The 13,498-nt window shown below is 49.2% G+C and overlaps 2 protein-coding genes across 18 annotated transcripts; one reads left to right on the forward strand and one right to left on the reverse strand.

Moving 5' to 3' along the window:
* Nucleotides 1-366: 366 nt before the first annotated feature.
* LOC122374692 (sepiapterin reductase-like) lies at nucleotides 367-3,625 on the reverse strand. Of its 9 annotated transcripts, none has more exons than XM_043353605.1 (3): nucleotides 3,554-3,625; nucleotides 2,182-2,373; nucleotides 367-1,949 (listed from the first exon to the last, which is right to left on the reverse strand). In XM_043353605.1, exon 3 carries the CDS (start codon nucleotides 1,677-1,679, stop codon nucleotides 888-890), a length of 792 nt encoding a protein of 263 aa, XP_043209540.1. In that variant the 5' UTR covers nucleotides 1,680-1,949; nucleotides 2,182-2,373; nucleotides 3,554-3,625; the 3' UTR covers nucleotides 367-887. The 9 variants fall into 9 exon arrangements, with proteins under 9 accessions (XP_043209540.1, XP_043209536.1, XP_043209537.1 ...); XM_043353601.1 differs by having other exon boundaries at nucleotides 3,562-3,580; XM_043353602.1 differs by lacking the exon at nucleotides 3,554-3,625 and adding an exon at nucleotides 3,319-3,438.
* LOC122374690 lies at nucleotides 3,469-12,956 on the forward strand. 9 transcript variants are annotated; one of them, XM_043353600.1, is made up of 12 exons: nucleotides 4,247-4,278; nucleotides 5,559-5,661; nucleotides 7,057-7,152; nucleotides 7,549-7,637; nucleotides 8,127-8,207; nucleotides 8,429-8,518; nucleotides 8,739-8,837; nucleotides 9,130-9,268; nucleotides 9,577-9,885; nucleotides 10,390-10,471; nucleotides 10,797-12,106; nucleotides 12,353-12,956. In XM_043353600.1, exons 2-12 carry the CDS (start codon nucleotides 5,574-5,576, stop codon nucleotides 12,532-12,534), a joined length of 2,565 nt encoding a protein of 854 aa, XP_043209535.1. In that variant the 5' UTR covers nucleotides 4,247-4,278; nucleotides 5,559-5,573; the 3' UTR covers nucleotides 12,535-12,956. The 9 variants fall into 9 exon arrangements, with proteins under 9 accessions (XP_043209530.1, XP_043209534.1, XP_043209533.1 ...); XM_043353595.1 differs by lacking the exon at nucleotides 4,247-4,278 and adding an exon at nucleotides 3,469-3,489 and having other exon boundaries at nucleotides 10,797-12,956; XM_043353599.1 differs by lacking the exon at nucleotides 4,247-4,278 and adding an exon at nucleotides 3,574-3,694 and having other exon boundaries at nucleotides 7,552-7,637; nucleotides 10,797-12,956.
* Nucleotides 12,957-13,498: the final 542 nt, after the last annotated feature.

Here is a 13,498-nt window from a genome sequence, read left to right on the forward strand (position 1 = left end):
TCCGGCGGGAAAGGAACATGATCAATATACGGCCCCGTATCGCGACAAGAGGCAAATGGCCTTAAGATGCTGGTTAAAAACCATTGTGGAGGTCCTTCGGTCATATTTTGGGCCGTCACAAAACAAGTGAATGCACGATGAAGTTCACGATTTTCCGTAATGAGCTCTTCACTTATGACCTGGCTGTCCGACATTTCGTAAACGCAGGCAATATTTTTTTTTTTTTTAAGAAGGGTGCAGAGTTGAAAAAAACTAATTCAGTATACCCTAGAAAAACAACAAGAAACGTGGAGTTTAACGCCACAGATTCTATTCTAAATGCACCGACTTGAAACCGGATACAGCGTAACCCTTCAAACGCTTTACAACAATTGTTGACTTTATTGTCTTTGCCAAGCTACAATACGATACTGCGATACAATTCATAGATAATATATAAAATATAGTAACTAAACCGCGTTGACTTGCAAATGCGCCTCTCTACACCTTTCACGCATGATTGTAACAAAAAGGTATAGACAGAATCAACTACGTTTCGTATCATTTAAGGGAAACTCATTTCTGGAAATAAATGCTTGGCGATAATGCCACGTGCTAAGTACCATTAAACATAACGTGACCGTTCCGAGATCGCACGTTTGATACCAGGCGACAAAGTGGTCCCAAACACCGGTGCATGAAAAAAGATGGCACAACGTATATAAAAACCACAACCACTAGCACTGCCCAAGGCTGGTCCCATCCCGTCAACCAATACTGTGCGGCTCTAATATCAACTGCTTGAGATAGACCAGATTTCACGTCCTACGAGACTCTATCCCGACTCGAAGCCATACCATACAACCCTACTACCAACCACTGCAGGCCAGCCCTACCTGATCGTTGCCTCATTCGTCCTTGTCGAAGTAGTCGACATGGCTTCCCGATTCGAATTTGTCGCTCTCTAGCGCATTGATCAGTCGCTCTACAGTTGTGGCGCACGTGAGAAACCCTCCGTCGACCCCCTCGCGGAACATCTTCTGGATGTCGGGGTCAGCCGTCGTGTCGGCCACTGTGCGCGCCATATCAGTCACCAGCGGACCGGGCGCGTAGTTCAGCACGCGCAGCTCCGGGTGTTCGGCCGCCAGCACGCGGAAGAACATGTCTCGAGCCGCCTTCCCGGCACAGTACAGACTCATCGACTTGAACGGCTGCAGCGCGCACAGAGATGAGATGTTGATGACGGTGACGTGCGCCGCGCGCTGACCCACCTGTCGCAGGAACACGCCGTTGAGCGCCACCACCGCCGCCACGTTCAGTCGGAAGTACGAGTCGGCACTGGCCACGCTGTCGTGTTGCAGCGCCGTGCGAGACACGTCTCCCACGCTGCCCGAGTTGTGAATGATCATGGCCGCCTCCAGCGACGGGTTACTCTCCAGGCCGGCGCCGACAATGCGCTCCAGGTCATGGTCGTCGGCCACGGCCAGGTCGCAGGCCAGCGGCACGACCCGCACGTCGGGCGGCGCCGTGAGCGCGATCATCTCTGCGGTTCGCATCAGATCGGCCTCGTTACGGGCGGTGAGCACCACCACGGAGCCGGAGGCGAGCCGGGCGGTCAGTTTGACGGCCAGCTCGCGGCCGAGGCCGCGGCTGGCGCCGGTCACCAGCAGCAGGGTGCGCCGCTGCAGGGTGGGTGCCATCGCGCCGCTACTGATCGGCGGCCTGACGCTGCAGCTGGTCCTCTTTCAGTAGCTGCAGCAGTTCGTCGCTGCTGAGTGGCACGGTGTGCGGCAGCAGGCGACGCTGCAGGTAGCCGGCGCTCACCGGCTCGGACGGCACGGGCTCCTCGGCGCTTCTCTCCGCCGGATCGGAGCTCAGCAGCCGCGCCAGCTGATCCTCGCGACCGCTCCGGAGCGCAGATACCAGCTGCCGTGACGACGGGGCCTGCTGCAGACGACCGAGCCTCCCGTCTGCCGGAAAAAAGTCAATAATTAGTGGTTTGTGTGGACACTGATGCTAATATTGATTAAGAGGTGATATAATGAGTAGGAACGTCAAAGGGATAGGAACAGTGTGGTCAATGACTTAGCTGACAGTGGAAACAATCAGGGTAGGTAATCTGAAACAGCTTGGACAAAGGAGCAGATTATAAAACAGAGAAATTGAGCCAAAATAATATGATACATCCTCCTGTATACTCACATAGCTTATTAAGATATGCATCTGTATCTGCAAGCTTCTTGTGAGGATCTGCTGCTTCCTCTCCAGCATTATCCAGTACTTTAAACTCCACAAAACTGTCATCAAATTTGTTTTCAGACACTGATTTTGTTCCTTCCTCTGATTCAGGGCATTCTATCTGTGGTTGCCATGGGTCCATCTTGCAGTAACTTCCTGCATTTGAAAAAGTTAACAATAGAGGCATATTTGGTCTGGATTTACAGTCAAAAGAGTGCACATTTTCTATAAAAACCTGTCTTGAGTTGAAAATGACCCTTTACTTTAAAACCAGTTGAAGCCAAAGAATAAAAAAAAAAATGTGATAGCATTAGCAGTGATAAATGAACTAAAATTATTAAAGCAACATTTAGATGTAGCCTGTACGTAATCTATAAACATGGAAGAAAGGGCAAAAATACAATTAAGTAGGGAAGGAATGCGAAATTTCCACACACTGAGTCACAACGGATACTGCACCAAAATTTCAGCACAATCCGCCTATCACGGTGACGGCAGACATGTCAGCAGCAACATTTTGTTTTCCAGCTGGCAATGATAGGCAATTTTTATATCCCAAATACAGATTTCTTGACTATGGCAATAATTCTAGAATTTAAGCAGTGCAGTCTGGTGGGTTTTCAGCCCACCCCAACCCATTGCGATTTGTCACTAACATTCTGGCAAAAAGTCTCTGTCTGGTACCTAACGGGACAGGTGGGAAATATGCCCCACCTTACTGAGACCACCTTTTTGGAATATCAGTTGGGCAAACTAGGCTTCTGGAATATAAAAATGGAGGCATCAAAAAATTGATTCTTCATGACCATCTTGATCTTTGGGCATAAATGTAGACCATTTCCAAACCACCAATCATCTAAAAATAAGCCAGTGTTTCAAGAAGGAATATGCCTAATGTTGAACAGAAATGTTCAAAATAAAATAGCTCTAAATGATAAAAACACACCTATCCCTTCTTCTTCTCACACTTTACAAAATTTCTGCGCTGTTTCTGCCTCAAATGTCCTTTTCAAGGTCCTTGAAATCAATATCGGCTCTTTTGATGCAAGTATATCAAAATAATCTGATGCCAGCATTTATTGTGATATCTGAAAAGCTTACCAAGTTCAGTTGTCTAGTAGCATGTTTTAGGAATAAAGTAACTTTTTGAATATTATAAGTTGTTATAATAGAGTGCATTGACAAGTAGAGCGTGAATGTTTCATGTTCTTTGATCAAAGGACTGCGGCGGAAATAGTTTAAAGAATTAAAATGTGATATGGTTCATAAAATGTAATCATTGAAAAAACACAAATAGAAATTGAAAGTATCACTCTAATTTTTCATAGTTAGCAACCATCATACTAGTCTTTGTTCAGAAACTGCGTGTCATCATTTCATGGCGGCGTTGTAGTGCTGAAAAGCGTTAGTTGTAAAATGGCGCGATTGATTACAGTTGCGGCGCGCACCGATATCGCACTGAAGAGGATTCGAAAAAGTAAAATTGAAATAGGGGGACTAGTGCGAAGAGTTAGTGGGTGTATGGCTGTCTTTTTGAGGTTTTCATAATTCTTCCGCATTTAAAGGGACCCTCCCACCTTAACATTAGTTTTGAGTTGAGATAGCCAAGTTTGCGGCCAGGCTCAGAAACCACCATTTATCCTGGTCGCAACCCCCGCAGCTTTATGGTGTTCAAGAAATTTCTTCCCTTTACTTGCAGGGTGGGACCAGCGTGGTCCCTATCTCTTAACCATTACGGGAATCTGATGACGTCATCAGGCTTTCGAACGTCCGTTAAATGTTTGACTAAAACGTTTTGTAGCACGCGGTGGTATATGCTGCTTTGCGCGCAACAAATGCCGCTTTTTCAAATAAAGTCGCTAGGAACAGCGGAGATCCCAAAAAGTAAACAAAAGTAAAAGTCTAATATCTTGAAAACCGGTGAATATTTTTCGATGAAATTTGGTAGATATTCGTTTTTGCTCTTTCTGAACCGAGCGACATCACTTTCATGCCAATTCATTAACTTTTTTGAAGGTGGGAGGGTCCCTTTAAATTATCTGAATGGTTGATGCACAAAAGGTAGGTAATTGGGTAATGGGTACGTTAAGAGTATTTCTGAAGTTAAAGGCCTGAATAGACGTCAAGGGTGAGCTTTCATATTTTTATTTTTACCATTCCTGTGATGTCAATGTGCATCTCAATCCATTATTTTATAACCCCTCACCTGGTATACTCACCTGGTTGGGTTCCGAGTGTCATTTAGGAAGTCAGGAAGGAAGTGGGCAAGGCAAGGCTATATAAACCTTGCCCACTTCCTGGAAATGGGTCTGAGGAACAGCCAGGAAAACCCTGCTCGAACCCTGCTGATTATAGAGCCTGGCTCATTTTGCGCTACTGTATATCAATATACATCATGCCATATCAATATCTTGGACTTGACAACAAGATACAGATGAAATTGAGAATGAAAGTAGTGTATATATTAGTAATGTTACGCTGGTTTTAGTGGCATCATGTTTCTGTTGAGACGCGGCAAATGAACTATAAGTTGACCTGGAAGGGTCGACTTAAAATGACTTAGGGTCAAGGTCATAGAAAAGGTCATGTTGTAGGTACCTATATAATTCATTTTGTATCATTTATCTGAACACAATCATAGTGTTTTCAGTGCTCTAGCTAGCATGTGTCTATCTAAAGGTATTGTAAAAAAAAACTGTTAGAGAGTGTTCATGACCTGAGATGACCTCAAGGGCATAAAAGGGGTCACAGCACAGGTGCAAATTTCCAATTCACTGTGTCATGTTCACCTGTGTCTTGATGTTTGAGGGTGCTTGCTTATTGTTATGTCAAAAAGAAGAACATTTCAAATTTTCTCTCATTGACATAGGTATAATGGAGACTGGAGAGGTCACAAAATTGACCTGACCTTAGATTACCAATACCAAAATTCTGAGGTGTACAAATTGTTGGTACTGATTCCCTCATACAATCATCAAATGCCTGAGTTTCAAACTTCTGGGATGTAAGCTGCAAAAATGACTGAATCATTAAGTTTTCTTTCAGGCACGGTAACTTAACTTGACCTGTTGACCTGGCCAATGTGGCCATATGTGACCTGGGCTCAAAAGTTTGATGCATGATATGATGCAAAAATTCACGAATCATATAACCTATACCAAGTTTTGCAATGCTGCGCACTGTGGTTTTCTTTACAAGCATAAAAATTGGCAGGTGTGGCCAAAAAATGTCCCACCCCCACCCGGGCAAATGGAACATTTATTGTGCATTTTTGGTTGACATGCATGTCTCATGGATACTGTCTGTTATTTGTCTGTAATTTGACGAAGCGTTTCTTACAGCAGACGTGAAGCGAGATGAGTGACGTCATGGACTCTACGCCGGCCGAGGACGACAGCAACGTCCGGAAGTCGTCTCGTCTCCAAGCCAAGCCGAGACAGAACGGTCAGTGACTCCCGCGTTACCGGCTAAAATGCGAAAATGGCGTCGATGCATAGGCGTTTGGTTGAAAAGGGGCAAACAAAATGCATATAACGTATATTCACGGACAAAAGCATCCAGTGGCCGGGCGGGGACACAAGCGCCGCCGTGCGGCCATGGGTGGAACTATGCATGTATCGGTGGATTTTCCGGGCGCCCTTTAACCCTCGCCCATGTAGGGGGGGGGGGTGCACCCCTCCCCCCCCTGAGGTTTTTCTTAGCTACACGCCGAACTGTTTCAGATAGCCTGCTCAAATTTTCAGTACCCTATGGGGCATCCTTTGCGCAACTTTTGGTATTTTTTTGTCAAGGTCATGTCAGGTCACGGAGTTATGACGTCATAAAGGGAACAACCTCCGGCCAGATTTACGCTAAATTGGAGATTGCTTCACATTGGTATAAAATATAAATGCCAACTGACCTGACACACTGATGGATTGTTTTAGAATCATAACTGGCTGATTTGACATTGGCACAATGTCCGTTGACCTTTTCAAGGTTACTAAAGGTCAGGGTCAGGTGAGTGACCTCGGTTGACCTGTAATGACTTCTTGCACTTGTATGCCCTTTCGGGGTATTTTGATGCCCTCAATTCGAATTTGCTATCCATTTCAGGCATCGTCGGTTGTTTCTTGTAGTTTATTTTGGGTCAGGGTCAGGTCAGTGACGTCACACGCCTGACGTGACCCAATGCACAAATGACCTTGCAGACTTCCGATGCCCCCAACGCATCATTTTTAGAGTTATGACATCGAAATACATACCAAACGATAGAGAATTGGTCAAGGATCACGATAGTGAAGGTTTCAAGTCGATATCTCTTACCGTTTTGCCGCAATCGGCGCGGAAATCTGAAAAAATTAGATTTTCCGAAAATTTGACCTTTGACCGGTCATAAGTAGGTCAAATGTTGACCTAGGACCAAAAAATATACCACCAATCGCGAGATCTCGTTGAGAGCAATCCGTTGGTCTTTTCCGCTAAGCTCTACGACGCTCCGTTTTCAAACGCCAGGGGGGGGGGGTCGCACCAACCCCCCCCCCCCCCCCCTGCATGGGCGAAGGTGGCAAAACACCGTTTACGGGCGAGGGTTAAATCTTAACACCACCATCACTTATCATAGGAAGAACGATGCCAAAAGGAAAGGAAGTAGCGAAGCAGCCGACCAGTATTGCTGTCACACGCCATTGCATGACGTTCCCCTGTAATATCTATTATAGTTTGATCCAACTATCAAGATTACTTTTTGACTATCACCCAGGCTAGTTTTTTTTCAATAGCAAAAGCAAAGTTTGACATTTTATACGTCTCTCAACGTCACTCTTGGTTATCTCATATCATTAAGCGTGCCATTTTCAGTGGCGAAGCTGCTCTCGGAGCCGATTCCCAAGCCAAAGGTCACACCGGAGGACAGACGGCGGCTGCTCAAACTGCAGGCTAAAGCAGCAAGGTCGGGTAAGTGCGACGCTATCAAGCATCCTCTTGATGATTCTAGAAAGTAGAATGGCACGTCTGAAGTAAACATCGCTCATGACCCTACCCTCCATTTACGGGTCCCTATACATACTGTGTCCAGTCAAATTAATTGAACGAGTGTAGCTATTTTTCCCGTGAAGCATATGCTCCAGTATTTTCCCAGGAGGGCATATGCTGCCGTATAATTGTCAGTCGGCTGAATTTTCTCACATGATTTTTTTCAGAGCTCACGTTAAATCCGTTCACGACCGTTTAGGTATGCTTGCAACATGTTTATCCTTTCTCACTAGCAGCTCGGCAGATTGCTCGTCTATTTTCGGTATCCGCTGTCGACTGCCATTGACGAGTATACGTTCGCGTCTGCCCCCGTCTCAGCAGATAAGGGTGCCGGCGGCGGCCCTCCATGGACCCGTCCCACGGCTACTCTCCTGGTAGGATCAGAGGACAAACAGAGAGAGATCAAGGTAGGTTGTAGGGTGCGCCGGGTATTGCTCGCCCCATGGTCTGTTTGGAAACATCCCTGTTATCACGTCGCTTGTTGGGCCTTTCATCTTAATATCGCATCGGTTGTTGGGCCCTTTAGCTAGTAGGAAGACTGACTAGGAAAGGGATCATGGCTGAATAATGATATTTTGAATTGAATCGTTGACTCAAAATGCACTTTGCGCTATTAATTCTGTTAAATCACATTTATCATGCACATGTGCTCTAAGTAGGTGCATAGTACTGACAGCTTCTTGATTCGGCCGTGTATTGCAATCTATTATACGAAGTTACAAAGTTCATCTATACCCATATAAGTATATTATAATTTATAGTTACAGTAACTGAGTCAGCGCATTGATGATGTTGGACCCTTGCATTTCATGCGTTATATTGACACTGAACAGGACGCCGCCCATCGGTATTGTATGCTTTACCTGAATGACATGGTCGCCGCTTCTCTGCTTCAGGTGTTCCCCTGCCGGGTATGTGACTTCCTGGGGCGCACTGCTAACGTCACTAAACTGCACGAACACAAAAACCATCCTCGGGTAAGTTCATCAAATTCATCTCACTACGTAGGCCCATATCATTTTGTGTTTACTTTTATTAATAATTTACGATTATGAATTATAACCTTAAGAATTTCAACAGAATTTCAACGGCCTTCATCAAGCACACAACTTTGGCTAATAATTAAATCGTTTATTTGTGGTTACATTTGATTTGCTGCATTTGACAAGATGCGCACTGTTTCCTTTTTTTACCGTAGAGGAAGCGCTGCAAGATCTGCAACAAATATTTGCACTCTCCTACTGAGCTGGAGGAACACTGCCTCTCTGAACATCAGACGTCGGCTCAGGTGAGAAGATCCCAGATTATTCTGTTTTGTTTTATGAGACAACATGTTTATTGTTAATTGGTGTTTCGTTTTCCTTAATAGCCTGACATTTGACAGCTATATAAATTGGCCATGCTCTGATGAACCAATCGTTATTTTAAGAACTGCAGTTGATGACAGCCGGGGGTGTTGTATTATTGATCCGAAATACGCCTGGACTTTGCCCACACCCGACTTGCAGGCGATCAAGTGCGCGTCGTGTGAGTACGTGGCGCGTGACCAGGACGACCTGGCTGCTCACACCGAGTATGAACACTACACTGGCGCCAAAAGGAACGAGGTAGGTCCCCCGGCGGCCTGTCTGCCTCCCTCCGCAGCCGCCCGAGCTCACTTCTAAGAGGAATGCTAACGTGTCAGATACAATGCGAATTGGAAAGCATGCTCTTCACAATCACAAAGCAAAGTTCGACTGCAATCTGTGTAAATGTTCCTCATTTTTTATATGCGCTGTATGCGACTCTTCCTACCCCTGTGTGCAACCCCCCGTCCCCTGTGTATGATGCCTCTCTAACGCCCAATCTCTTTGTGCGTGACAACCCAGTGACGCCTCATCCCCTGACCTCGCCCCGCAGCACTGTCGCGAGATGGTGAACGGCGTCCAGTGCACGGCCCGCTTCGTGCGGATCAGTGACCTGAGGAGACATCTGGCCTCGGAACACGGCCTGGTGGCTGCGCTCGACACCGTTCAGGAGGAATTCGACACGTGGGACGGTGAGTAGATGTGCCTTCTCATGGCTGTGCCTAGAAAGCCATTGTTGGTTGCTGCCAATATAGGGTGGAGGGCTTTGTAATTCGAATTTTCGAGAAATGTTGATTCTTAAGAAAGATTATGATGAGCCTTTTGTGTACGCTGCTTTCCCAGTTGCCTCCGACATAATTAAGCCCAGGTTTCATTTGGCATTCTTTATTTGCCATCGGTTGTTGCGATTGTTACCAAACTGGTGGCACCCTTTGATAAGCCGTACGTATAGTGAGATGCTATCTCCGAGCGCTGTCTCTATTCACCCGCTCTCCTCCAGAGTTTATGCGCTGGAAGGCCCAGTTCGAGCTGGACACGCGCTCTGTCTATAAGATCGGCTACGGCCGCCGGCACGGTCACCGTCGCTACATGTGCGTCCGCTCGGGCCGCTACAAACCGGTGCCAGACGAGCTGCGCCAGCGCCGGCCGCGCCGGCACCGCACCATCAAAATGGGCTTCAACTGTACGGCCACCATGATGTGCAAGTTCCCGGAGACTGGTGGCGTGCGCGTGGTGGTGCACCCGTTCCACTACGGACACGCTATCGGCGACGTGGAGCTGCCGGGACTGAAACCCGAGAACGCGCCCGGTGAGTGACTGCGGTTATATATAGGCAATGGTAGATGGGAGAGGGCGTGGGGTTCGTAACACTGAAAAGGCTCATATTATCGTGTTTGATGTCAAAGTGTGCAGTGCACATGCTCTTCTTCTGGCCGATTAGGATAACTAGCTAAATGCATTACGAGCTGGGAGTGCTAAATGCCCTAGCGAACTAACTTAGCTAAATGCATTACGAGCTCGTAAACCGATCGCTCTTGGCGTCATCGGAACAGTGCTACTATGTATATCGATCCAAAGCAAGCTTTTAGATGAGAATGAATCTGCCCGCCTCATTAGCTCAATGCTGAGTGTCCGTCTTACAAGAAGATCGTTTGTGGGTTCTCGGTGTGAACACTTACGACGCTCTCCATTTTCTGCCGTCGGGAATTGTCTGCCGAAAAAGGCGGTGGTCGCGTTATAGACTACAGGGTAGATGAAACAGATGCATGTATCGAGCGGACTTGGTATTTCAATGTGTTTATTTCTGTTTCAGACAACTGGATTCGCCCTGACCCCCGCAGGAAGAGAAAGAACAGACCGTTAAAAATCAGCCATGTGGATGTAGTACCTGCCATGTGAGTTTTTCAGTCGTGCGCGCTGACGGCCATAGTCATTGGCATGAATTAGTTGGTCATTGGTCATTCGGACATGCATTTGCTACCTTAAAGTTTTCATATTCATCCGGCAACGCGATGACGTTGACAGAAACGAGGCACATTTGACTTAAGATTGTCAGATAAAATGAATCATTCATGTTATCTATGAAATTGCTAATCCAGCATCGCTTAGAAACACGGAGAAAGGATATCGACAAGCGTACGGGCAGGACGTGATACGAGTTGCGACTCATATGTCCAGGTCATTCCTCTTTACATTGGGACCTGCCTCTCCCCTGTACAGGCCTGAGCCCACGGACGGTGATGAACCGGCCCCGGTTCCCACCGAGACCGACGGCGGAGACGGGATGCAGAACGGCGACTCGGGGACGGGACTGCCTGTGGCTTCCGTCACTGCTGAGAAGGCTGACTCCGACGCCGTACCACCTGAGGGTTCGGCCGCCGAGGGCGATCCGTCTGTGGTTGCAGAGTCCGGCGGAGGTGATGGCCCCAGCACGGATGTCGTGCCGGGCCCTGGCGGCGACACCGGCGGCCCAGGAGAGGGCGCTGGTGACAACAACGGCGATGGTCCGAATAAGACGGACGCGAAGTCAGTGGAAGCCCCGGACCCAGCCCGTTTGGAAACGCTGCGGCGCAGGCCAGGCCATAAGTCCAAGTGTCCGCCTCTGTCGACGTCCCCGCCGCCAGAGCCGGAACCGGAACCGGAGCCGGAACCGGAACCGGAGCCGGAACCGAAGCCGAAGCCTCGCCGGGGTTTGTTCGGCCGCCCGCTGCCGCCTCCGCCGCGTCCCGGCCACGGCAAACGCTACAAGAAGCTGCTACGTCGAGCCAAGCTGATGAAGGGTCTTCGTAAGCGGCTGGACATGCAGCTGACGCGTCTGGCCGAGGCGCGTCTGCAGCAGTTTCCCAAGCTGGCGCCGGCGCCGGGGGGTGGTGTGGACGCGCCTCTAGTCGGCATGCCGCTGGAAGACGTACCTGAGGTGGATGACAACCCGCCGCCGCTGGCGGTGCTCCGCGCCGACCCGACCGACGTGGACCAGCTGCCGGACGGCGTGTTCCCAGAGCTCGAGCTACTGACAGCACCCACCGACCTCGATGATGCCACCGACACCATCTTCAGCCTCAAGATGGAGGTGCTGTCGCTGCGCGCACGGCTGATGCGCCGGGCCGCCGTCGAGACTGGTCTGCGCGCTGATGCTTTAGAGGCGGCCGCACGGCACGCGGACAGCGAGCGGGAGTTACGTGAGGAGCTGGAGCGCACTCGCGCCGGGCAGGACAGCGAGCTGCAGCGGCTGCGTGGTGCGCTCCATTCTGTGTTCACGTCGGCCCAGCTGGCCGCACTGGAGAACCCCGACGAGCCCGTTCCCTGGGGCACACAGGACTACGAGCAGGCCATGGCGCTACGCTGGCTGTGCAACCAAGAGGCGTTCAACTTTGTGCGCCGCGGACTGAAGGTGCCCCTGCCGACGATGGCCGACGTGCGTGCGGTGGTGGCCACTGGCCGGCCGCGCCCCGTGGCTGACACATTTTTCGAGCTGGTGCGCACCAAGGCGCTGGAGGGGGACATCGTCGAGGATGCCGGGGACGTGGAGGCGGAGCCCGGCTCGGAGCTGCGTCTGGTTCTGGAGGGTCCCGAGGAGCAGACGGTGGAGGTGGTCGACAGCGCTGCGGGCGAGGGCGAGGAGGCGCCCGTCGAGAGGCCGCCTAAGCCTCCTCGGGTCATCGCCGAACGGAAGCCGACCACAGTGCGCGCGGTCCGGCTCCGCCCTGTCGGCAGCGACGGGCAAGCCACAGTGTCGACGGTTTCTGTGCGTCAGTTTCACGGTAACGCCGACGACTCGGAGCCGACGGACATAATGATCCAGTTAATTGAGGAAGACTCTGGGGAGCCGGCGACCGTCGAGCGGGTGGATGGAGAGGTCGCCGGGTTTATTGGACCGCACAGTTCGGGCAGTGGAGGGGACAGCGCCATTGGGGAGTCGCCTTCAGGCGAACCGTCCACCAAACGGGCACGCTACTGATTCTGAGCGGGATCGGAAACTGGCTCATATTTGTCATCAAGATATATAAACATCTAGAATCGCTTCATCCATTGCCTGGACAGTCACATTTCATCCATGAGTTGTACATAGATGCAAGGTAGGTATGTCATCAGAATTCATTCTACAGTCGGCATTGTTTATAGGGACATGTACAAATAAGTGCCGTGACATTGTTGTTTATGAGCGCCTGCGTGTTAAGTGATTTCTTTCTTGTTTTTTTTCCCGAGCTACCGGGCTTACTGCTTTTGTGCTTTTTTATAATAAAAGTCAGCACCCGAGATATAATGTATGGCATCATCGTGCTGGACACAGCCCATTGTGTTGTGTAGGAAGCATTGTTCGGTGGGTAGCTAACGAACTCTGTGGCCGTGGTTTGGCAACAATATTACCGCTTTAAGCTCTATTCGCGTCCGGGTGTAGCAGGGAAATGCCTATCCTCAGTGAAGACACATAAACTCGGCTCATTCAGATATTTTAGGTCATGCTTGTTCCAAGTTCCAATAGGTATGCAGCTGAGTAACGTTTTTTTCCCCGTTCCTGGGCCCGGTTCGAGATGGCGCACTAGGAAGCTAGTAAGACTAGGCGGCCAATTGACACTTAACCCTCGCCCGCACATGCCATTTTCCCATCCTAGAACGCACATGGGGGGGGGGGGGGTGGTTGCCACCCCCCCGCGCCATTTCGTTCCTGTTGGAGATAGAGCTTAGCGGTAATATATATTCCCGACCGGGGCTGGGAAAATGCGTTTTATTCACCGAGGTTTTTGTGCGGAGGACCGAGTGCCGGTAGGCACGAGGTCCGTAGCAAAAAACCGAGGTGAATAAAACTGCATTTTCACAGCCCAAGGTTGGGAAGAGATTTACCACATGCCGTAATGGCGCAACAGTTAATATCATATTCATTTGATATTTTACACTTTAATCTTAATATTGTGTTAATATTA

Source organism: Amphibalanus amphitrite, unplaced genomic scaffold (genome assembly GCF_019059575.1).
Source record: "Amphibalanus amphitrite isolate SeventyFive unplaced genomic scaffold, NRLGWU_Aamphi_draft 001696F_arrow, whole genome shotgun sequence".
Classification (NCBI taxonomy): domain Eukaryota; kingdom Metazoa; phylum Arthropoda; class Thecostraca; order Balanomorpha; family Balanidae; genus Amphibalanus; species Amphibalanus amphitrite.

What these genes read in the sequence shown, in the direction of transcription:
- LOC122374690 (XM_043353595.1), top strand. Translation starts at nt 5,574, where the DNA reads ATGAGTGACGTCATGGACTCTACGCCGGCCGAGGACGACAGCAACGTC. An exon ending in GAAACCCGAGAACGCGCCCG is followed by an intron (nt 9,886 to 10,389) that starts GTGAGTGACTGC and finishes TTTCTGTTTCAG; the next exon opens with ACAACTGGATTCGCCCTGAC. An exon ending in GTGGATGTAGTACCTGCCAT is followed by an intron (nt 10,472 to 10,796) that starts GTGAGTTTTTCA and finishes TCCCCTGTACAG; the next exon opens with GCCTGAGCCCACGGACGGTG.
- LOC122374692 (XM_043353605.1), bottom strand. Translation starts at nt 1,679, where the DNA reads ATGGCACCCACCCTGCAGCGGCGCACCCTGCTGCTGGTGACCGGCGCC.